The sequence below is a fragment of the Lepidochelys kempii genome, chromosome 17 (genome assembly GCF_965140265.1).
Source record: "Lepidochelys kempii isolate rLepKem1 chromosome 17, rLepKem1.hap2, whole genome shotgun sequence".
Taxonomy (NCBI): domain Eukaryota; kingdom Metazoa; phylum Chordata; order Testudines; family Cheloniidae; genus Lepidochelys; species Lepidochelys kempii.
Genome location: NC_133272.1, coordinates 6379554 through 6405525, shown reverse-complemented (window position 1 = coordinate 6405525; position 25972 = coordinate 6379554). Strand labels below are relative to the sequence as shown.

The 25972-nt window shown below is 41.7% G+C and overlaps 2 protein-coding genes across 16 annotated transcripts in view; one reads left to right on the top strand and one right to left on the bottom strand.

Moving 5' to 3' along the window:
- Positions 1-25972, top strand: part of BCAS3 (BCAS3 microtubule associated cell migration factor) — a 500928-nt gene that overhangs the window by 256138 nt on the left and 218818 nt on the right. The gene's annotated exons all lie outside the window — the stretch shown is intronic.
- On the bottom strand, positions 2484-4594 carry LOC140899616 (uncharacterized). The gene is made up of 2 exons (XM_073315421.1): positions 3674-4594; positions 2484-3095 (listed from the first exon to the last, which is right to left on the bottom strand). The coding sequence occupies exons 1-2, from the start codon at positions 4254-4256 to the stop codon at positions 2554-2556; spliced, it is 1125 nt and encodes a 374-aa protein (XP_073171522.1). The 5' UTR covers positions 4257-4594; the 3' UTR covers positions 2484-2553.

The following is a 25972-nucleotide window of genomic DNA, read 5'->3' as shown; positions in this document are numbered from 1 at the left end:
CAGTGCTCATCGCCACCTCTGTGACTGCTTCTGCTTTGCACCCAGCCTTGCCTTGGTCCTTCCTCTGCCTTGATCCCCTCCTTGCCTGATACCCTGCTACCTCCTGTTCCTAAGCTCTGGTCACAGTCATTGGTAAAAGAAAGAAGGCAGAGTTGGGTGCATTTGCATTGTTAGCAGAGGACTCCCTTAGATAAGAGAGGTGATGTATGAGACTTTACTGCCCTGAAGCTCTCTTTGGGTATGTCTACACTACGAAATTAGGTCGAATTTATAGAAGTCGGTTTTTTTGAAATCGGTTTTATATATTCGAGTGTGTGTGTCCCCACAGAAAATGCTCTAAGTGCATTAAGTGCATTAACTCGGCGGAGCGCTTCCACAGTACCGAGGCAAGCGTCGACTTCTGGAGCGTTGCACTGTGGGTAGCTATCCCACAGTTCCCGCAGTCTCCGCTGCCCATTGGAATTCTGGGTTGATATCCCAATGCCTGATGGGGCTAAAACATTGTCGCGGGTGGTTCTGGGTACATATCGTCAGGACCCCGTTCCCACCCTCCCTCCCCCCGTGAAAGCAAGGGCAGACAATCATTTCGCGCCTTTTTTGTCTGCTGCCAGCCAAAGATGTAAAGGATAGATGGAGTGGGTCAGAACAAGAAATAGACCAGATTTGTTTTGTACTCATTTTCCTCCTCCCCTGTCTAGATCACACTGCAGTCAGTCACAGAGAAGGCGCAGCGAGGTTAATCTAGCCATGTATCAATCAGAGGCCAGGCTAACCTCCTTGTTCCAATAACAATGATAACTTTGGTGCACCATTTCTTGTTGGAACCCTCCGTGCAGTCCTGCCTGAAATACTCCTTGATGTACAGGCACACCCTTTGTTGATTTTAGCTCCCTGAAGCCAACCCTGTAAGCCGTGTCATCAGTCGCCCCTCCCTCCGTCAGAGCAACGGCAGACAATCGTTCCGCGCCTTCTTTCTGTGCGGACGCCATACCAAGGCAAGCATGGAGGCCGCTGAGCTCATTTTGGCAATTAGGAGCACATCAACCACCACACGCATTATCCAGCAGTATATGCAGCACCAGAACATGGCAACGCGATAGCGGGCGAGGAGGCGACGTCAGCGCGGTCCCGTGAGTGATCAGGACATGGACACAGATTTCTCTGAAAGCATGGGCCCTGCCAATGCATGCATCATGGTGCTAATGGGGCAGGTTCATGCTGTGGAACGCCGATTCTGGGCTCGGGAAACAAGCACAGACTGGTGGGACCGCATAGTGTTGCAGGTCTGGGACGATTCCCAGTGGCTGCGAAACTTTCGCATGCGTAAGGGCACTTTCATGGAACTTTGTGACTTGCTTTCCCCTGCCCTGAAGCGCATGAATACCAGGATGAGAGCAGCCCTCACAGTTGAGAAGCGAGTGGCGATAGCCCTGTGGAAGCTTGCAACGCCAGACAGCTACCGGTCAGTTGGGAATCAGTTTGGAGTGGGCAAATCTACTGTGGGGGCTGCTGTGATGCAAGTAGCTCACGCAATCAAAGATCTGCTGATATCAAGGGTAGTGACCCTGGGAAATGTGCAGGTCATAGTGGATGGCTTTGCTGCAATGGGATTCCCTAACTGTGGTGGGGCCATAGACGGAACCCATATCCCTATCTTGGCACCGGAGCACCAAGCCGCCGAGTACATAAACCGCAAGGGGTACTTTTCGATAGTGCTGCAAGCTCTGGTGGATCACAAGGGACGTTTCACCAACATCAACGTGGGATGGCCGGGAAAGGTGCATGACGCTCGCATCTTCAGGAACTCTGGTCTGTTTCAAAAGCTGCAGGAAGGGACTTTCTTCCCAGACCAGAAAATAACTGTTGGGGATGTTGAAATGCCTATATGTATCCTTGGGGACCCAGCCTACCCCTTAATGCCATGGCTCATGAAGCCGTACACAGGCAGCCTGGACAGTGGTCAGGAGCTGTTCAACTACAGGCTGAGCAAGTGCAGAATGGTGGTAGAATGTGCATTTGGACGTTTAAAGGCGCGCTGGCGCAGTTTATTGACTCGCTTAGACCTCAGCGAAACCAATATTCCCACTGTTATTACTGCTTGCTGTGTGCTCCACAATATCTGTGAGAGTAAGGGGGAGACGTTTATGGCGGGGTGGGAGATTGAGGCAAATCGCCTGGCTGCTGGTTACGCGCAGCCAGACACCAGGGCGGTTAGAAGAGCTCAGGAGGGCGCGGTACGCATCAGAGAAGCTTTGAAAACCAGTTTCATGACTGGCCAGGCTACAGTGTGAAAGTTCTGTTTGTTTCTCCTTGATGAAACCCCCCGCCCCTTGGTTCACTCTACTTCCCTGTAAGCTAACCACCCTCCCCTCCTCCCTTTAATCACCGATTGCAGAGGCAATAAAGTCATTGCTGCTTCACAGTCATGCATTCGTTATTCATTCATCACACAAATAGGGAGATGACTACCAAGGTATCCCAGGAGGGGTGGTGGAGGAGGGAAGGAAAATGCCACACAGCACTTTAAGCACAGCACTTTAAAAGTTTACAACTTTAAAATTTATTGAATGACAGCCTTCTTTTTTTTGGGCAATCCTCTGTTGTGGAGTGGCTGGTTGGCCGGAGGCCCCCCCACCGCGTTCTTGGGCGTCTGGGTGTGGAGGCTATGGAACTTGGGGAGGAGGGCGGTTGGTTACAGAGGGGCAGCAGTGGCAGTCTGTGCTCCAGCTGCCTTTGCTGCAGCTCAACCATACACTGGAGCATTCTTGTTTGGTCCTGCAGCAGCCTCAGCATTGAATCCTGCCTCCTCTCATCACGCTGCCGCCACATTTGAGCTTCAGCCCTGTCTTCAGCCCGCCACTTACTCTCTTCAGCCCGCCACTTACTCTCTTCAGCCCTCCACCTCTCCTCCCGGTCATTTTGTGCTTTCCTGCACTCTGACATTATTTGCCTCCACGCATTCGTCTGTGCTCTGTCAGTGTGGGAGGACAGCATTAGCTCGGAGAACATTTCATCTCGAGTGCGTTTTTTTTTCTTTCTAAGCTTCACTAGCCTCTGGGAAGGAGAAGATCCTGTGATCATTGAAACACATCCAGCTGGTGGAGAAAAAAAAAGGGACAGCGGTATTTAAAAAGACACATTTTATAAAACAGTCGCTACACTCTTTCAGGGTAAACCTTGCTGTTAACATTACATACATAGCACATGTGCTTTCGTTACAAGGTCGCATTTTGCCTCCTCCCACCGCGTGACTACCCCCTCAACCTTCCCCCCTCCCTGTGGCTAACAGCGGGGAACATTTCTGTTCAGCCACAGGCAAACAGCCCAGCAGGAATGGGCTATACTGAGTGACCCTGAAGAAAAGCACCCTATTTCAACCAGGTGACCATGAATTATATCTCACTCTCCTGAGGATAACACAGAGAGAGAAAGAACGGATTTTGGTTGAATGCCAGCAAACATACACTGCAATGCTTTGTTCTACAGTGATTCCCGAGTATGTGTTACTGGCCTGGAGTGATAATAATGATAATAGTGATAATACTGCCCTCCCCAGAAACCTTTTGCAAAGGCTTTAGGACTACATCTAGGAGAACCGCAAATGCCAGGGCAAAGTAATCCTTTCACATGCTTGCTTTTAAACCATGTATAGCATTTTAAAAGGTACACTCACCAGAGGTCCCTTCTCCGCCTGCTGGGTCCAGGAGGCAGCCTTGGGTGGGTTCGGGGGGTACTGGCTCCAGGTCTAGGGTGAGAAACAGTTCCTGGCTGTCGGGAAAACCGGTTTCTCCGCTTGCTTGCTGTGAGCTATCTACAACCTCCTCCTCCTCATCATCTTCTTCGTCCCCAAAACCTGCTTCCGTATTGCCTCCATCTCCATTGAAGGAGTCAAACAACACGGCTGGCGTAGTGGTGGCTGAACCCCCTAAAATGGCATGCAGCTCATCATAGAAGCAGCATGTTTGGGGCTCTGACCCAGAGCGGCTGTTCGCCTCTCTGGTTTTCTGGTAGGCTTGCCTCAGCTCCTTCAGTTTCACGCGGCACTGCTTCGGGTCCCTGTTATGGCCTCTGTCCTTCATGCCCTGGGAGATTTTGAGAAAGGTTTTGGCATTTCGAAAACTGGAACGGAGTTCTGATAGCACGGATTCCTCTCCCCAAACAGCGATCAGATCCCGTACCTCCCGTTCGGTCCATGCTGGAGCTCTTTTGCGATTCTGGGACTCCATCATGGTCACCTGTGCTGATGAGCTCTGCATGGTCACCTGCAGCTTGCCACGCTGGCCAAACAGGAAATGAGATTCAAAAGTTCGCGGTTCTTTTCCTGTCTACCTGGCCAGTGCATCTGAGTTGAGAGTGCTGTCCAGAGCGGTCAGAATGGAGCACTCTGGGATAGCTCCCGGAGGCCAATACCATCGAATTGTGTCCACAGTACCCCAAATTCGAGCTGGGAACGTCGATTTAAGCGCTAATCCACTTGTCAGGGGTGGAGTAAGGAAATCGATTTTAAGAGCCCTTTAAGTCGAAATAAAGGGCTTCACTGTGTGGACGGGTGCAGGTTTAAATCGATTTAACGTTGCTAAATTCGACCTAAAGTCCTAGAGTAGACCAGGGCTTTAGGTACTGTGCTGGGAGTGGTCCCTTTGAAGTGGAGTAAGAACAGGGAAAACAAAGGGGTGGCAGTTTAAGTAACATATGGTTCGTGCTAGATTTTGGCCCTAAGCTTAAGGCTTTAACATGGATTCCTGCAGCCTTTTGTAGGATATCCCAAAACCAACATGAAAATCTTTCCAAGTGTATTTTATAAGCATTGTGATTATGATAGTCCCATTACAAATCCCACATCCCTAGGTCAAATGGGGTACAGACCCGTCCCTTTTGAAATTACAGATTTCCCACTTCTCCTTTTGTCTTTTCTCCTTTTTTTTTCCTTGGAGTCACCATGAAAAATGGGGAGCCTGCTGCTGACTATTGCACTGGCTGCATTCTGGAGCATGCTTGTAGGAAGCGAACTTGGTTTATGTGCCTTTCTGACGTATCCAGCACAGGTGTTTTCCCATGGGTTCACACTCCAAGTTCTAGGAGAATGGGATGTCCATGCACACACACACTCCCTCTCCCTCCCTCTCTCTCTCTCCTCTCTCTCTCACTTATCTGGGCTGTTGTCCCATATGCAGCTGGTCATTGCTAGGGGTATGTCTACACTTGGAATAGTACAGCTGCACTGCTGCAGATGTGTTGCTGCAGTTCTTCAGCATAGACACTACCCAAGCCACCAGGAGGGATTCTCCCTTCAGTGTAGGTAATCCACCTCCCTAAGGGGCGGTAGCTAGGTTGATGGAAGAATTCTTCTGTTGACCTAGTGCCGTTTACACAGTCAGCTGAACCACGCCGCTTTGAGGTGTGCATTGTTCATGCTCCCTGACCTACATAGGTAAATGAGCCTACGTTCCTAGTGTAGACCAGGCCTACGTGTAACTGCCTGTATATCTGGATAACTCATGGACAGAGCTGATGAGCCCCTTGGTTGGTTTGGGGGTAGAAGACCTTTAATTTGGACTAGCTTGGTGCTGCTAATAGGTACCCATAAGATCCAAGTTAGGCTCATGGCACAGTCTGCCTTTAGTATTGCTTTTCCTATCTTTCCTCTAATTTATCGTAGCAGGGAGTGGGAAATTAAACTACTGAACTTGTGGAATTTTTCAATTAAAAAAATGAAAAGTATTATGGCCATGCAAAGAGCTCTATTAAAATTCACAGCTATACCAACTCCAGGAGGAGAAGCCTCCAGAATGACAGAACAATACGTATGTGACCAGATATTTGAAGAAATAAAAACCAAAATAATCAACAGTCGAGGAAAATAGCCTCACTAGATTTTTGCCATCATGACAATTTGCTGAAGAAGATCTATCTTGGGGCCTAACCATCAGGTTCTTATCCCCAAGATGATTTGCAAACCGTTGAAATGTGATTCCATTTGGCTATGAATTTTTTTAAAATCAGTTATTTTAAAAAAAACTTAAATACTTTTGCTAAACTTATTTGTGAGTGAGTGACTGACTGACATAGTGACTGAATATAGGACATCCGGGTTTGTTTTTTAGAACTCAAATGAAAGTTACCCTAGAACACTTTGAATAAGAAAGGATTCTAAGCACTCGTATGTTCTATTTTTTTAAGCTTACTTTTTCCCTTTTAGTTTTTAAATATAGTATACTGTAAAATACTGACATGGAAATACATTTTATCATAGAAAACTTAGATAAAAAATTCACTGTATCATAAGTGAACCATTTCCCCCTTGATTTGTGTCCAAAACAAGAAGAAAAACATTGCAGATGCATTATGCATTTTACAAAAGAACATATGCATGCATTTAAATCATTTAGATTTCATCTTTGCTTTCTGTTATTTTTAACCAATGTGATAGTGAACTACGGTATGTTCAGAAAAACAGAGGTTGAAAGCATAGTTTAAAGTTTTATGCACAATAAGATAAACTAAACTGCAAGTGATGTTCACTATTTTATGATTTTATTGCAAAGTTTCACTTACGCCTTTTCCCCCCCTCCCTAATGGAACATGCAACTGGAACTTTGAAAATCTGTTGCTGGCTAGATCAGGTTACACTGTAGACAAGATGTCCCTTCGTGCCCTGTGAGGAAAGAGAATCTGTACTCACTGAAACTCTGATTCAGGAAAGCATCCATTTTCACAAAAAGTGCTTAAAGCACATGCGTAAATGCTTTCCTGAATTGGGGCCCAATAAGGGTATGAAGAATATGAAGTACAAGGGAGCTAGCACAGTAATACACATTCTTAAGTTATGAAAATCGTTTTGATGTGAATGTGAGATTCAGTCCACTTCCAGAACTGCTTTTCAGCAGGACTCTAGTAGTGTGTTGAAGCAGGGTCTTTTAACTGATCACCCTCTAGCTGATAGCTGAAGTGGACATTTGAACTATAAAAGAGTGATGGGGTGGATTTTTTTTCTTTTTTTAAATCTCTGCCAGCATGATTGTGAAGAATCCCTCCCACGTTGCCGTGGATAGGCAAATAAAATTCAGCCTCTTGGCCTAGTCACAGCTTTCAGTAGCGTTTTTTTCTGGCTTCATGGAGAGGCAGTCAGCATGCCATGAAGTTTCTGTCTACTTCCAAATGATGCAATGTGTGTTGGTCATATACAATATTAACCGTATGTTCTTATCTTTATGTTGTTATGTTTATGAGACACGTGGTAGCTACTAAAATGCTTAATGATGTAGGTGCATGGGCATACATGTGGTTTAAGCCCTGACTTTGGGCCCAACGTGGCAAACCAGTAATGTGGAACTTCCAGTGATATCCGTGGGCTGATATGCAAATGTAGGGCTGACTGGATCTGGTGCTGTGTTTCTAGATGCAGATCTGAAAATCCCTCTTGCAGTCAGATCCTCTCACACAGTTCTTAAATTCAAAGGTCAGAGTTCAGGGTAACTTTTTCAATCCCAACAGCCTGGGGAAATCCACCAAAGTTGTTTTGTCTTAAATACCTCTGTATTGTAGAAGAGCAGAAATACAGCCCTTTGTAGTTATTGGTCAATGCTGGATCAAAGCGTACAGAGAATCATTTGAAGAGCATGTGGTTTATTTGTATACAGCCACTACTACATTTAAAACAGAGGCAGCAAACAAATGAGGTTATAAAAAATATTTTTAATTCTGCAATATAGCTGCAGAACATATGCTTTGGTTTTAAATTTCTGCTTCTGAAAGGTGACAACTCCTCTGTTTGTCATTTACTTTAACATTCTATATATATTTAAACGATTGTATGGTTTGAAATCTCCAGATGCAACATTTTATGCTAAATGAAGTAGACAGTTCAGTGATGTGGAAGGCCATTATCTCACCTTTGTGCTTCTAAACTACAGCCACTTGCCTTTTCCTGTTTCATAATACATTCATTGCATTACAGTAGAGGAACTTTTTAACACCTATTGGTAACATTAAATAATCAGATATGCCATTCTGATGGTCATTTTGAAAATAAAGGAAGGGTAAAATATTTTGCTACTTTTACTTTTTAAAGCCTATTTTCTTCTATTCTGTGCGTGTATGTGTACGTGTATATGTATATATTCCTGTTGCGAGGATTCAAGGAATGGGCCGGACTATAAAGCCTGAATGGAATTCTCTGGGTTATGCAATGTACGTATTTTTCAATTTGGTGATGAAAAATAGAATTCTTGGACTTACTGTTTTCAGTGCATTGCTGGAAAGCAATTATATATTAACCATGAGCTGGCATTAGATCTGTGAATCTTCAATAATTAGCTTAACTTGCATATTTTGGATGCTGAAACATGTAACTGGGAATCCACTGGATTCTCATACTTTCCATGCAATGCTTTATCTCAGATAGATGTATCTTTCATGTTAGGGCTAACAGACAGCCCAAAAGGATACGACTTGGCCAAAAAGAGATGGTTGTAGGACAATACAATAGTAAACCGGAGTGTTCTGTCCCTGATGTTGGCTTTAAAGAAATTTAGTTTACTTAGAAAAAATATTCCAATCTTTACGTGGATTAACTGACATACAGCTGCCTCCTCTGATGTGAAGTCGCTATCAAGAGAGCTGGTTACATATATTCACAAACCTTTCTTCATGGAAAGGTTTGGCAGAGAAAAACATTATGTAGATTTGAGAAACAGTATACTGGTTTTTGACTTTGGGGCTTGATATAATCCCATTCCCATGTATTTTGACTGCTTTAAACAGAAATTAGTCCCATTTCTTCAGATTACCATGTTGAAATTTCAAAAGACAAGAATTGCTCTCGAAAAAGGAAGTCTTCATTCCACAAAATACAGATGAAGCAGTGACAGTCCAAAGTTCCTCTTGCTGTCCCAGGAATGTGCCCTATCCCTGACCTTGTGGTATGAGTGATCACAACTAGTTCAGTCTCCATGATGATTCTGTCCTTGTCCTTGTAGCTGAGAATACCAAGAACTGTGGCAAGTACAGCCAGCTGTATCGGTAGGTTACAGCTCATTTCAGTTCATTTCACTTTAGTCATTTAGAAGTCGTTGGAGGCTTTGTCAGTAGCAACTTGGGCTAGATATAAACCAATGGAGTGCAGTTACACATTTCTATATCCTATTACTACTCCCCTGAGTCATGAAGTATCCTATGGAATCATTTATCTATTAATTTAGGAAATGTGTAATCATCATTTGTCTTTTATATCTTAAAATTGGGTGTAAGAAACAAATACCCAGTATCCCTCTGACTAATGTGGCCTTTGATCACCCTTCTCTCTCCTTCTTCAGCACCGCAAGCTAACTTTTCAGTTTCCAATGTGACTAGTTTAGATTTTATATCCCACATTTTCTTTTGCAGTTGTGCTTAGGCTCCATAAGGGTTATATGATTACTCAGCATTTAGTGTCCACATATAGCAAAAAGATGTCTGGATAAAATATTCTTACACATTTTTCAAGCAGTAGGATCAAAGAGATGCTTAAATTCTCAATTTTATTTTATTTCCTCATACTTGCTGTATAAGGAACTTGTAAAAGAACCTGTATTTGAGGAAGGGAAGGAAAGAGCCTTTTGCTACGTAACTTTGGGAATACCATGCGTCCTGGCCACATTCAAATCCTGCCACATGTGCCTTCACATCATTTCTAAGATCTGAACTTTTCTTTCTGTCCCTACAGGTCAAACTCTTTTCCTGAGCCCCACCCTCATCTCCCATCTTGATCACTAGAATAACCGCATCCTCTCTTGCCTCCCTGTCACTCAAAATGGTCCCTACCCTCATTTGTAGAAACCACAGCTGTAAGATCATCTTCCTTTCCCATTACTCTGACCATGTCACCCTGTCCCCACCACTTTGAATCCCTCCATTGGCTCCCTCACTCCATCACATCAAATTCAACAGCATTGTCCTTGACTTCAGACCCCTGCATAACTGTGCCCATCCCTGTTTATCTCACTTTGTCTCTGTGCATTCCAGTGACACCGCATTGGTGCTTCTCACATGCTGCTGCTTATGCATTGGTGAGCTCTACTGGAAACAAGTATGAAATAACAGTTATAATATTTGAAACAATAATATTTGAAAGGTACCTCCAGAAGATTTTAATACAAATGTACTTTCTGATCATCCGTATACATTCCAGCTAAGACATTCAGGTATTTCTGCGTCATATTGAAAGTCTCCTTCATTTTGATGGTGAAGGATCTACAGGTTGTTGTTTTTTTAAAATATAATTAGTTTGATTTCAGTTGTCTACACAACATTTCTGAGCTGCTTGCCAAATGATCCCAGGTGTGGGATTGCAGCAGGTAATTTCCTGCACTATATTTGTACGGATAACTTTCTGTGTTAGAAGATGATATCTCCTCACCTGGCCTCTCAGTGACAGAGAAATCCTTTGTTTATTCATTTAGTAGGCAGATTAACCCTAATGAATATGGCTTCCTGGAAATGGATACACGGGACAATAGCAAAGTGAGGACTGGGGAGAAATGGGGCAAATTCCCTTTTCTTTCTTCACTTTTAAATAATGCCAGCTTTCAAAGCAGAGTGTTTTAAATCAGAAAGGAACGCAAAATATGTCAACCAGAAATTCTTGATTTTTAAACAACATCCTTTCTTTTATGGTTCAAAGAGGTGCCGGACTTTTCTGCGCCTTTTTTTTTTAAAGTTAGCCTGTTGCAGTTTTTATATATTTAGCTTTTTAAATGTTTTCTGTATATTTTCTCCGTTTAAATGGAGCGCTAGAAAACATTTGACAAAGTGCATAAAAATAGGTTTATGCAGAATACTGGTTAAATGCTCACATTTGGGAAAAAATGTGTGTGCATGTTTTATATACTTACCCTTCACCATGTTCCACTTTTGTTCCATTTTAATTTTCATGAGTTATTAATTCATTCTACAATTTGCATCCTGCGTAGATCGTGCATTGTACTTCCTAACCAATGAAAAGTGTATTATAGTGGCCAGGAAATATTATATTTTTACTTTAAAGGTGAGGTGTTGCTTTTATTTTCTATGGTGGAAATTTTTATGGAATGATCTGCATGTTAATGGATAACATTTTTGCTGTAGAGTATTTGTACTATAAGTAAAAAAATGTTTGCAGATATCAAGTACATTTATGTATCTGATTTTCACAAACATTCTCATGCCTAAGGTTGACACTGAGACAGTCTCAATAATTTTTCAGAAATGACTACAAAAAATTTAGTTGTACATATCTTTCTCAGTCTCTCTTTAGTTTGACCATGATTAGTTAACGTGTAAAGAGCACTAAAGATGAAATGGCCTGATTCTGATTTCACTGAAGGCAGTGAAGCAACTCTGGATTAACAGTGGTATGTTTGAGACGAGAATCTGGCTGGAAAGGTACTGTGGTCCCGATCCAAAATCTGCTAAAGTCAATGGAAAGACTACCATTGACCTTAAAGGGATTTTACTCAGGCTCTATATAAATACTAGGATGTGTTATGATATCATGAGGCTGATTCACTACTTTGTTACTCCAGTCTTACGCCAGTGTAGCATAGTGATAAAATGAATTACACCAGCTTAAAAGTTGAGTTAATGCAGTGTCAAAAGTGGCGAATGCACTGGTGAATGTGCCGTGGTTAATGTAGAGTCTATGTATGTGTATTTTTATGTAATATTATATGCACGCATATTGAATATGAAGTATTTTAACTTTGAGGAAAAAATGTTTTAAGTCATTACCTCAGATCATAATACTAAGCTGCTAGTCAAACTGTAGCCATCAGTACAATGAATGTTTTTGCTACATTTAAGAGAGGAACATTTTCTCACATTTTTATGTGAATGGTACTTGAGATACATTATTCCCAAGGCATGGATGTGTAGACACAGATGTGAAAATCTCTTAACTTCCAACCAGACTTTTCCAGATCTTATCACTATAATTTATTCTTTACTCTCTAAAGACTAGAAATATGTCTTCTTTCACGTTGGAGGAAAAGGAAAGTTCTCTTCCACCACATGCTAAGTGTTGAAGATAGGATACTGTTGGCTTTAGCATGCTGGCTTTTGTAGTTGCCTATAAAAACTCTAGAGTTTCAGGAGGGAAACGAAAAAACCTTTCCACGAAGAATAAAAGTTTAAACGGTTTCTTAGTTAATGGCTGAAAATGTGCACGTGCAGTAATAGATAATTTTTAAAAAGTTTATATACACACACACATACACAGAGAGAGTGCAATAAATTCTAAATGAATTTGTTTGCTTTATATGTAGATTGATTTGTCCTTCTTAAAACCAATGTTTATGCAACCTTTAACCAAATGGGGAGAGTAGCCAAATATTTTCAAGGGTGAGAACTGGTTTTCTGGCCAGCGTATATAATAACTTAATTCAGTCCAATTGTGTGGTACGGTGTATGGGCATGTGGTGTGATAACTGACCATGTTGACATTCAGACAATTTGCCAAAGATATAGTATGCATTTTTTAGCTCAAAATAGGTATGTGTTGCATTAGATAGCATTAAAAATCAAGACCAGTGAAATTCAGTAGTGTTTAATAACTTTGAAGGGTACTAGAATAATTGAAATTGAGGACGGTGGCAGATTACTTTTGAAAGCAGTGAGGACTGTCTGGGTTAACTGGATTTTTTTTTTCCATTTAGTGCAAACCAAAAGGACAACAGTCATTATACGATTTTGTATTTTAAGTATTTTCATAATCCAACATAAATTGGCCCACCCAAGGATTATGTCTGTTTTATAAAGATGTGTTTATATAGTCACTGGGTGAAAGATTGCAGAAGTTGAACCACTAGTTTTGAAAGTCGAGCCAGACCAGGAAAAATCAGGATACAATTTGGCACTTATGGAGACTAAATGATTTCCTTTTTAGCTGCTGATTTCTACTGGGAAATGTATCCTTGGACTAAAAATTGCATCCGGAAAAATGTTTATGTAGTGTTTTTTGAATGACTGATTATTCTTCTAACCTTTAACACGCACTGTGTGTAATTTAGCTCCTTATTAACTCTTTCACAGCCAAATGAATTATCTCTTTATTTAGTTAGTGTAAAATATTTCTTCCACTTTATGCAATATTTTAATTTAGTAACATTGCACACAGTAGACAGAGCAGCAGTTTTATTATGTTATATGTGCAATAAAACTAAGAAATCAAGCTCACCCTTTCTGTCAGGTTGTCCCTGGGAATTGAAAACCTTGGTGTGACAGCGGGGTATGTAGAATGGGCTAAATCTTGCTCCGGCTAGCACAAGGAAGAGGAGCAAAAATGTTTCCTAAGATATCCCTGGACAAGGATTTCTGCCAGACCGAGGAAGATTCCCAAGGGGCATTATTATTATACTGCCAACTACTGGCTAGTACAGCATTTCTCAAACTTCATTGCACAGCGATCCCCTTCTGACAAGAAAAATTACTGCACAACCCCAGTGCCCTGTGTTATCAGAATAGTTAGTATTTAAAATAAAAAATGCATTACAAGGCCATATGAATGAAAAGTAGCCCCTAAATATTTTAATTCACAATACAATCACAAGACCATCTTTATATCTAGTAGTAAAAGATTAAAAATATGCACCTAATGGGCGGCGTGAGCTTGCATTGATGAACAGAAATCCTTGAAGCGGGGCTCTGTGTGGCTGAGGTAAAGATGGAAGTCATCTTCAACAATGAGACGGGACCTGTATTTGTTTTTCAGTGCGTCAGCCCCCAGCCCTTGCACCCGCCCATGGAGAGGTGAGCTGGCTGGGGCTTCAGACCTTGCATCCACCCGGGGCTTCAGCCCTCAGCCCCTGCATCTACGTGCATAAAGGCAGGCTGGCTGGCTGGGGCTTCAGCCTCTACAGCCACCCACAGAGAAGCGGGCTGGCTGGGGCTTCAGCCCCCAGGCCCTGCAGCCGCTCGTGGAGAGGCGGGCTGATTGGGGCTTCTGGCCCCAGCCATCGCAGCCCACCACGGACCAGCAGGCTGGCTAGGACTTCATCCACCAGCGGCCGCAGCTGCCTGCAGAGAGGCGGGCTGGCTGGGGCTTCGGGTTGGGGCTTTCTGCCCTGGTGACCCCATCAAAACGGGGTCGCAACACACACTTTGAGAACCCCTGAGCTACTGCTTGCTGTAGAGTACCACATGAGAGTCAATGTGTTGCAAAATTAGGTCTGGTCACAGGGAAATTGACTGGCATAGCTATAACGGAATATAAGCTGTTCTATTATAGCAATTCTGGAATATGGCCCTGTGTGGACAATGACTTTATTCCAGAATAGTTACTTTTCTGTGGAGTACTTATTAGGCAGTTACTTTTATTCTGGAATAGATCATCCATGTGGGGAGCTAGTCCAGAATAACTACCATAGAATCATAGAATATCAGGGTTGGAAGGGACCTCAGGAGGTCATCTAGTCCAGCCCCCTGCTCAAAGCAGGACCAATCCCCAATTAAATCATCCCAGCCAGGGCTTTGTCAAGCCTGACCTTAAAAACTTCTAAGGAAGGAGATTCTACCACCTCCCTAGGTAACGCATTCCAGTGTTTCACCACCCTCCTAGTGAAAAAGTTTTTCCTAATATCCAACCTAAACCTCCCCCACTGCAACTTGAGACCTGTCCCTTGTCCTACTCCTTGTCCTGTCCTCTTCTACCACTGAGAATAGTCTAGAACCATCCTCTCTGGAACCACCTCTCAGGTAATTGAAAGCAGCTATCAAATCCCCCCTCATTCTTCTCTTCCATAGACTAAACAATCCCAGTTCCCTCAGCCTCTCCTCATAAGTCATGTGTTCTAGACCCCTAATCATTTTTGTTGCCCTTCGCTGGACTCTCTCCAATTTATCCACATCCTTCTTGTAGTGTGGGGCCCAAAACTGGACAGAGTACTCCAGATGAGGCCTCACCAATGTCGAATAGTGGGGGACGATCACGTCCCTCAATCTGCTCGCTATGCCCCTACTTATACATCCCAAAATGCCATTGGCCTTCTTGGCAACAAGGGCACACTGCTGACTCATATCCAGCTTCTCGTCCACTGTCACCCCTAGGTCCTTTTCCGCAGAACTGCTGCCTAGCCATTCGGCTAGTCTGTAGCTGTGCATTGGGTTCTTCTGTCCTAAGTGCAGGACCCTGCACTTATCCTTATTGAACCTCATCAGATTTCTTTTGGCCCAATCCTCCAATTTGTCTAGGTCCCTCTGTATCCTATCCGTGCCCTCCAGCGTATCTACCACTCCTCGCAGTTTAGTATCATCCGCAAATTTGCTGAGAGTGCAATCCACACCATCCTCCAGATCATTTATGAAGATATTGAACAAAACCGGCCCCTGGACCGACCCTTGGGGCACTCCACTTAATACCGGCTGCCAACTAGACATGGAGCCATTGATCACTACCCGTTGAGCCCGACAATCTAGCCAACTTTCTACCCACCTTATAGTGCATTCATCCAGCCCATACTTCTTTAACTTGCTGACAAGAATACTGTGGGAGACCGTGTCAAAAGCTTTGCTAAAGTCAAGAAACAATACATCCACTGCTTTCCCTTCATGCACAGAACCAGTAATCTCATCATAGAAGGCGATTAGATTAGTCAGGCATGACCTTCCCTTGGTGAATCCATGCTGACTATTCCTGATCACTTTCCTCTCATGTAAGTGCTTCAGGATTGATTCTTCGAGGACCTGCTTCATGATTTTTCTGGGGACTGAGGTGAGGCTGACTGGCCTGTAGTTCCCAGGATCCTCCTTCTTCCCTTTTTTAAAGATTGGCACTACATTAGCCTTTTTCCAGTCATCTGGGACTTCCCCCGTTCGCCACGAGTTTTCAAAGATAATGGGCAAAGGCTCTGCAATCACAGCCGCCATTATATCTTATTCCATTATTGCTAAATTGGTCAGTTTCCCTGTGTGGACAAGTCCTTTGGCTGCCTCCCTTTCTGTCCCCAAACTTTCCAGGGATGTTGTTTGTAGGCGTGCATGAAAGCTGCCGAACTTCCCTCGTGCTCTGTTTAGCGTTGTGGAGAGATCCTGCTTTGCTGCTCTCATGGAGCATCCTCTCGCCTTCCCGTTTCCAGTACACAACAACACATGGTAGGTCTGTGTGTATTGTTAAATGTTGTTTGAAATGGGACTGGACTGCATAGTACACTAACCCAATGAGAGCACCTGAACCATGTGTGTGTTTAGCTTTAGTAGAGGTGCCTGTCTAGTACCCTAGGCGTCCTGTATAGACACACACAAACGTGAGATTAATTGAATCAGTTTCCACAAAAAGAATCTCCTGACCCGCCACAAATGAAGTCCCTGAGTGAAATCCTCATTAATGCAAAATAGGATTCGAAGAGAGCTCATCAAAGTTAATCTCAATATTCATACCCCATTGTCCTCTTTAGAAGGAGGAGTTTGTGCCCGAATGGAAGGAGAGCATGAAGATCCACAGGGAAATCAAGATCTAGCCCTTCAGGTGATGATGCATCCATTCAAAGACTGCCCCTCCACACTGCTTCTTGGGGCCCCCTCAAGGAGGTAGCACACACTGTTATTGGATGAGCCCTCTGTGCATCTGAGGGGACTAGACATTGCAGAATAAAGTCTAAAAGTTGCTCTGGCAATGTTAAATTTATCTGAGTTTTCAAGCAGCAACATTGCTGGCTCCTGGCAAGGTGAGAAGGAAAGGGAGTATGCCTTGGAGATAGTGCTCCTTCTTATCCCATATTACGAAGCTTTTGGAGCATTTTGCTCTGCAAACTTGTGTTATGCTACAGTTAAGGGATGATTTGTAGCTTTTTGTGCCTATATAAACTGTTGGTACAGTCCCGCTTACTTCAAATCAGTAACTTGAACAAAAAAGGAGGCGTGATTTCCAGATGGCGGGCTGCCGTCTTTTCTCGTAGTGAGGTAATAACACTTTTAGGAAATTCTCAGAATGTTGGCAGTCAAAGATCTTTTAACCAGCTATTGATGGACTGGAATTTGACAGATGGCAAGAGAACCATTAGTTTTATTCCTACATTCTAAATAGTTTGACAGATGTGAAGAATCCCCATTACTTTTGAGATCTGAATGTCGGTTTGGTTTTCTTTCTTTCTTTCTTTCTTTTTTTTTTTTTTTTTTTTATTTGGAACCCAGCAGAGTCTCCGACGGAAACTGTTGACCCTTCTTTGTGCTGTTTCTTTACAGTCTCATCAAACATCTGGAAATCAGCATGTCTGTAGTCGTTTCACAACATAATTTTGTATTTACATCATTGTGTTATCTGGTAAAAGTTTTCTTGTTTTCAGCAAAAAAAAAAGAAAAAAGAAAAATCAGCAACTCTAGGCAGTCATAAGGTCAAGTGGTGATGGGTGATGCTGCTTGTACTAAACATATGTTTAGCTCAGGAAAGCTAAGGCAGTTCCCAAAAATTTGGTAACCATTATGATACTTCCTAAGTCAGTTCCGGATGTCAGGCCCAAGGTGGAGTGGGGGATGGAGCTGTGTTGAGTTTTCTACAGCTTTCCACGAAGGGATTTAGTCTGGCAGCTGATTCAGCCAAGGAGCAACTCACGCAAGGCAGAGCTAGACAGGAAACGCTTCTGAAAGTGCTGTTTTGATAGAGGATCATGAGATCAGGCAAGAAGCTGTGAACTTTACATGCAACCAAGGCCAGATAGCATTGGACTAGCCACCTGAGGGCTTAGAAATAAGAGAGGAAATTAAAGGATCATTTAAGGCGAGTGGGACCAGACAACTTTAACGACAATTTTCATCTTTCAGAAAGGAACACTGAAAAATATTGAATTCTTTGAAGTAAAAGAGTGCAATTGATATAGAGAATTTTTTGTTGTAGTCCATCCTCCGATTTAACAGCATCTCTAGTACAATTCTTGTGCCTAATTCTTATTTATGTTAAACCACCTATTTATAGCACGCAAAAGATTTGACTTTTACAAGCAGATTGTAATGATCTGTGTGGATTGCACATTAAATGTTCCTTTTTAGCCATCTCTAATCAGTTACTACACTTCTAAGATTATTTTTAAATTCAAACATATAAAATATTAATGAGCATGGTTTCCAGATTGTTTACTTTTATTTTGATTAATATAAAGTAGTAAGTGACTTTGTGATTCTTCCTTTATTTCCCTCTGCCCACTGAAAATGTGATGTGTGCTCTTTGGTGCCTACCTAGAATCTTTGAAAAGCTCACAGTTAACTAACAGTGGGGGTTATATCTGTTTCCTTCCACCCCATTTGGCCATCAGCACTCAATCTTCCCCACAGTCAGAAGACCCCTACATTGCAGGACTGCAGTCAGTGCCACTTCATGAACAGTCTGACAAGGGGCACTGAAGAACGTAATATTGGTCGTGCCGTTCTTGGACCCTGGAGAGGTCCACTTCACAATGCGCCAGAGGCCACTCTCATACCAGAATCTCTAGCAAAGCAGTGCAGTGCACTCCTGCTGAACTACTGGGCCACTGATTCTTTTTGTTTAGAAGTTTGGATACAAACAGTATATTTGTAGTCAGTCACATATATACAAAATTTAATAGAGAAATGGCTCTGAGCTTCAAGGGCAACTAGGTATTGACATATAGAAGCACTCACAAATGTCCTGCTTTGCTTTTCTAATTCCAGTTGAATCTGGACTATAGTTTGCATAGTCCTTTATTTCTAGAAGCAGCGTAGCTTAATAGCATTTTTATGTTTGTTCTGATGCCAAGAGATTTTCTACAGTATATTATGGCTGTTTTCCGTCAGTGTTGGAGTCCAAGCTCTGAGGATATACTGGAAAATTTGGACTTTCTTAATCTTTGCAAGTGAAAACAGTGAAGAAGTTTCTTCTTTTAGCCTTTGAGGCCACTTTTGCCTAGATATCCACCTTACCTACACAGGCCAGGTTTCATGGAGATGAGCCTTAACAAGGGAAAAAATATGTGAATGATTGTGGATGTGGCCTTGGAAAAGTTTGCTCCAGGATTTTTGTTTTAGAACTATTGGATATGAGGATGCTTAGTATGCTAATTTGCATGCCAGTACTTAATGTGGTTTTACAGTCCACAGTAATTTCATAGCAGTGCTGGTGTCCAAACTATTTGGGAACTAGCGGAAAGGTTTTGGGTGTGCATTTGTGTGCTTTTTCTGCAATGTGCTTGGCAAGTGTTGAAGGAGATTTGGGAATTTGTACAATTTTAAGACACAATGACTACTGAAATGTTAATTATTTCTGCAGTCGGAACATGGAGCAGTGTTAATAAAGGTAGCAGATGAAGAAATAGAATAATAGGAACAGGATGCCCAACATGGATATTTGCCTTTTAAGGTGGCAAGTGTTTTAAAATATGTTTCAATTTTTATGAATACCCTTATTTTAAAATACCATTTTTCTTGAAGACATTTCCTTCAATAACTAGGGAAAAGAGATGTCATGTAATTGTTGGATAATTTCTTATATCTACTTCTCTATGTCTTCATCCTTATGACCGCACTCCAACCCAATCATAGTTTCATAATTTTGCAGCATTACAGCACTAGGTGTCTGTTACAAAGACTGCTTTCTGTATGCTTTCTAGGTGGGAAGTAGGAAGAGAAATTCCCCATTTAAGCTCAGAATTCTGATAAAGTGTAAACTGAATTAACAGAACCAAGCTCAAGGGTGATAGTGTGTTTGCGTTTATCAATAAAGTACTCTTGATACAGTGAGAACAATTTGTGTGTGAAGAGCTTTTAAATAATTTCTGAGAATGCATGTCCTGTTAGCCCAGAAGGTAGTGATGGTTCACTGACTTATTATTCTTATGTAGGCCATTCTTCCTTGAGGCCACTAAAGTCTTCAGCTTTCTCCAAGCCTTTAGTGGTCTGCACTTTGCTGTTATTCTTTCCCTGAGAGTGCTGATTAGTGACTTGCGGTGTGGATGCTGATTTATCACAGCCGAGAGTTTCCCCTTGGGGGCTGAGCAGAAACACTCATGAAGGAGCCTTGATTAAAAAGAGTGGTAATGAAGACAAATGTTTCAGAGGGAGTCAAGAGCAAACCAGGCCTTGGCATTCCCACTGCTCCTCTGAGCTTTTGGAGAGGAGGTAACAGTGGCCAAAGGAAATATTTCCCCCTTGTTGTTTATTTCTCATGGCACTGGAAAAAATTTTCTTTTCCTCCTGGGTGTTCTAACTCTCACTTGTTAACTGCTTTTCATGCAGGGTTGCAATTAACCCTTGGCAGATATTTACCATGTTCCCTTTATATTCACTCTGTACATAAAGAAGTTTTTATGTTTTGACCTGTTAACCATTTTAAGATTCTTTAAACTTGACAGTTTCATCTAATTTCTCACATCATTAAATCGTTCTTTGTTTTCCAACAGCCCGTTCACACCACACTCGGTGTTTGATATCTTTAAGCATCTTTTTTTCTCCACTGCTTTTGTTAATAGAAGGAAAAAGAGTGACAAATAAAAATTCCTATTTGCAATTTAGTTTTAAATCAGAGTTAGGTGAGAAGGTTGCTATCAGATGTTGGACATGTAACTCAAGACAGATTTTGAAAAACTCATTTCTTACGCAGGTAGATTCTAGAAAATCCGAGATATATATTTTTACTAAATTATGTTCTTAAAGCAAAGATATATAATGAAAATAATGTCACCCTATTGCAATTGTTCAAATACTGTTGTTTCATTTTTAAAGACTAGCAGAGGCTGCTCTTAGGGTGTGAACCAAAACCAAGTGAAGCACATGGCAAGACTCCCTTTGACTTCAATGGAGTTTGGATTAGGCCTTTAGAAATTAAACAGACTTAACTAGAATCCATTTTGAATCGCCACAGTTATTTTCTACTCTGATTTTTGGTCATATGGGGAAACCTCTCTTGGTGTGGAGAAGATATGTCTACACCGTGGTAATAGATACATTTATCAACAAAGGAACTTGTGGCAATGAGCTATCTCATAGGGCCTGATATGTGTTGAGCCTTTTACTCTGAGCTTTTTCATTGGATGTGAAGCACAGGTGACTATTGCTGAATGCAAGTTTCTTTTGCAACTTTTGGATGTCATTACTGCTGTGAAGATATTGAAAGCTGAGAAAGTAACATCATTGCCTATGAGTGTGTGTTTGTCTTTTGGAAAAGGGCAAAGGTGGTTGAAAAATTCACAGAACAGCAACAAGGGGAGGGACGAACTTAATCTTGGATCTGTGAGCACCTTGCAAAGGAGCCAAAACCAAAAAGAAAGGTGCTATTGGCAAGCTACGACCGTGATCTTCGACCTCAAACCAGTAAATCTGATTTAAAAAACAACACCACCACAAGAGATGGGAGCATTAGTGAATGTGGGAAGCATTTATAAGTAATCCATGCAGCTTTACTAGAAATCTTATTTTCCCCTCAGGAAAGGAATGGTGAGCTGAATGCTTCCCAGGCAGTTAGAGGCACATATAAAATCAACTTATTCTAATCAACATCAAAGGTTAAAGATCAGAGGGTTTGATAACGCCTTTTGCACTCGGTGCCCCTACTTGAAGATGTTAAAGCTGTTAGAAGGGCATGGTTAGAGCACTCTTGTGTAGTAACTGCTGGAGTGCAAGGTCTCTAGGAGAGGTCAAAAGTTGTTACAATTCCTCTGGCATAAGATGAAGAGGATTTGGGACTCTAGATTTATTGCAGAAGTTTAGAATATTATTTAGGGGTAATACCAAAAGAAGAGAATTCCACTTCAAGTTGGGCAGTAGGACTGATTTTGCTGCTGAATATAGGAAAAAATATTTACCACGCTGGCTGAGAAACTGACCTTTGGGGGACCCATCCTGCTACCATTGAAGTTCCTGAGAGTTTTGCCACTGGCTTGAGTGGAAACAGGCTCAGGCTCTTTTATGTGATTCAGTGCAGAAAATGGCTTTTTAGGATTTTGTGGATCTCTTGATTATTCTTTGATTACACAGTAACTTATGGCGGCGGGGAGACCAAGTGAAGAAATATTTCCTGTAAGTTGGACATTGCAGAAATGCATATGACAGTGTACCCCAGAGTATATGCTGCGGACTGTGGTCTCAGTCCTCAAAGAACTAACTTTACTCACACGAGTATTCACATTCTAGTCAATGGGACTACTCATGTGTAACATAAAGCACATGTGGAAGTCTCTGCAGGACTGGGGTCTGTGGTTGCTTTGACGGTTAACAAACTATCTGTTGTCTTTATCAATAATATATCTATTTACTTGCCTTAGTTGGGGATGAACTTTTCCATACTGAGTGAGTGTGGGCGAGAGGATTTCATGTTTTCTCTACGGCTATTTCTGTTACTGATGAAACCAGCAGTGAATGCGAAGGATGTGGCCACATGACTGAAAGTGGAAGCATTGTTTCCCTCAATGAGCAAGTTATGAATAATCATGGCAGAGATGACTGCCAATATTCTGCAAAGGATAGACTGAGCAGAAATACACTTTGGACAATGAAATAATGATACTTCGCAGTTTGCTTTGACTAAGGATCTCAAAGCACTTTCCAAATTGTACTGAGCCTTCTTGCTGTGAGTAAGTTTTGTTTAATCCATTTTACAGCTGTAGGAACTGAGGAAGAGACAGAGTAACTTGTGTTAGATGTGGCTTTTAGTGACTTGCTTTAACCAATACTCCATGCTACCTCCTAGAAGTGCACTCTGTCCCTCTGAAATACTGTAACAAAGGAACAAAGCAGCACAAGAGAATGGAAGAAAATTTTCTCTCCTATTGACAGACCTGGACATGATGAAGCAGATGGGTCCCCAGAGGTTACTTTGAGGATGTTTGTAAAGCATTGGATTATGTCATCCCTGTCTATACTTCTGCTTTAATCCTTCCATGAAGTTCTTGCTAGTCAAGATTCAACTGAACCTGCTGTATCAGAACATCTATGGCTTTTATTACATTAGTTTTATACTTCAAAGGAAACAAAATATAAAAATATGGTAGCATTTTAAATGTAAGATTTAAAAATAAAACAAAAATTAGGATACTGTGAGACCAAATAATCAAGGTAAAATGTTTTGTGTGATGGTGAAACAATGAAAAATAGCTTAAGTGAGTGTGCGACCTGCAACAAATATAAGATGCTATGTAAGTTCAAGGGGTAAAATTTTCTAAAGCACCTAGTCCTGTTTTCAAAAGAGACTTAGGCGCTTAGACCCAGATTTTTAAAGGTAATTAGGTGTCACTCTGCTCAGCATTGCAAGGCCTGAGCAACATAGGAGCTCGTTTTATTTTCAAAAGTGATTTAGGCACTTAAGAGACCCAGGGGACTTAACCCGAGTGCCTAAGTCACCTTTGAAAATTCAGAGTAGGCTCCTAAATCAGTTAGGCCTTGCAATGCTGTGTGGAGCAATTCCTGAAAATACCTGTAAAAATCTGGGCCTTAGGCACATGTGAATATTTGTCACAAGTATTTTATTGTTTGTTTTCAACAAAGCAGGTATTTAGAAAGTGAATGCATCCAATTTATGCTATTTTTAATATTAATAAAAGGGTTTTTTTTAGCAGTAATGTAAAATTATAAATTAAATTTAAGTCACAGTTGGAGTAGAACATGTAAAAATTTAACTATTGACAATCTCAAATTGGGACGTGAAGTTGGTTGTTTATGGAAACCAGCTATGGTCCAGTACGAAGGTGGATAAATCTAATTGGTAATGGAAGTGTGCAACATTCAAAATTCACAGCACCTGGTAGGCATTGTATAGCACCATCCTTTGTCTCTGAGATGCTGTGCTGTTCAGAATTTGGGAAATTTTGTTTTTTGAATCTGCGTAACTTGTGGGTGTTGGAGAGCTAGTTTGAGGCTGGCATGCTGCACTAGTCAGAATGCATCACTGTCAGCCACCCACTAATTATCAGGAAATTTATAGCTGCATTAGGTAAATGTCACTTCACCGCAGTGGCCTGGAATAAGAGCGTTTTCTGCTCTGAGTTAGCACCGTCGGCACGTCTCAGTGAGAGTCTCTCCAAGCAAGCTAAGGGCTTTATTTATGCACAAGCATATTAGTGTTTTAAGAGAGGGGGTACTGAAAGATGTTGTATTCCTTTCTTTAACCATAATATATCTCCACCAGAAATGCGTGTTTGTTTATTCGTTACATAGAATGTCAATTTAAAGTTTTTAAAAATATGGTTTGTTAATTTCAAAATGGTTGCTTCTGCACTCAGATAGCATAGTATTGGACCTGAATGTAATCTGCAGTAACTCTACAGAAATACATGCAGAATGGCGATTGTTCAGTTTATATTCTTTTTGGTAACAATATTTGGGACAATATTTTTCACACCTCTGATGGAATGTCCTCAGAAGTTTGGGATTAAGTAGTATCTCCTGGATTACATTATCACAATTATTAGAATCGTCTTTCTGGGCTACTCAGTATTACTTGTGACTGTGGTTACCATTATTATTTAATCATGTATGGAGAAAACACCCTCTTGTCTATTCTGAACTGCAAAAGCCTCTCAATTGAAATAAAATGAGGGGTCTTGCTTAAACCCCGCAATAACAAGGTCAAGAAAATTATGAGTTAAAGATAAGCCTTCTTCATTAAATTCAGTGGGAGTTAGAGTGCCTACCCTCTGATGGACTTTTTTGAAAATCCCATCCTGAAACCATTGTGATTCAGAATTCTGCCAGTGTATCTAAGAGAAGAATATGGAACTGTGAAGCTGTGATAAATGTCATTATGAACAATAATGCTGATGTATAGCAGCCATTCTATAAATATTAATATCTCAGCTCAATAGTATTATAGCAAGTACTGAAAAAGAGCAGACTGCTAAAAGAGATTATGACCACATTATAGACCAATCAGCCATTATATTTGTGTTTTTAAATATTAAGTAATTTGTATCTTTTTTGCATTTTTGTAACTTAATATTGACCACACACTTGAAAATTTGTTTTTAAAAATGCCTTGTTCTTGAGCTGAGCCTGGAATGAATTTGTACAGCTGAATTATAAGTCACTTACTGGAGAAGTCTATAAGGAGGATCTTCAGACTTGTAATTGTAGTGCAGATTGCTTGCAGCATATACTAAGTAATGTTTCAAAGGTGGGATTCATAGTATATCTCCTCCTGTGCCATTTCTGCTTACGCTCACAACCAAGTGATAACCCAGAATCATGCATACTTCACATTGTCTTTATTGCATCCACAGCTCTAATCTTGTTGAGTTATTTCCCTGTTTCCTTTGAAAAAAATGCAGTCATTTAAGGGAAAAAACAAAAACACAAGCCATTAATTTTATTTGCTAATCCAAAACTTGTTCCGTTTTTGGCTACAGAGAGGGTATTTAGCATATGCTGCCACTACACTTTGGGTTCTCTGTTTATCTAAGGTGGGAAAGCATTAAGGAAAGACACTTGCCATTAAACATTAAACACTTGGTTGCTATCCCATTCTTGTTCTTCATGCTTTTAGGGTCCTCTGTTGGGGTATACAAATTCCACACTGAGCAACAGGGGGTTACCAGGCTAATCTTGGCTCAGATGGCCTGACACACTGCACCTGCAGGAGATGTCAGAATTGGAGGGAGCTGATTAAAAGGGACAAAGCCAGATTAGTTGGTGGCAGACCAGTCCTTCCCTGAAAGAAAGGGAGGACCTGTTGTGGATCCACTTATGAAGGGGCTAGTCTTTGCCACTAACCTGTGAGCCTAATTGTGGCCCACTACTGTACAGAAGCTCTCTGAGGGAAGAGGATTCTTACACTACCTCTGGGATGTTTCATTTGTGGCTAGTTCATTTGTGATAATTGACAAAATCTGGCAGGGACAGACTCTCTCAGGCTCAACTGCAGGGCTGAGCCTTTTAAGACAAAACCAATGTGCTGAAACACACCTACACCTCAGAGCAGAAGCCTGGGTGAGTTCTGAGGCCTAGCAAGCACACTGTCATGGGAACCCTGGTGACAGGTTCACAATGATGTAGATGAGACAAGGTATGGATATTGGATTCAATGGGCTTC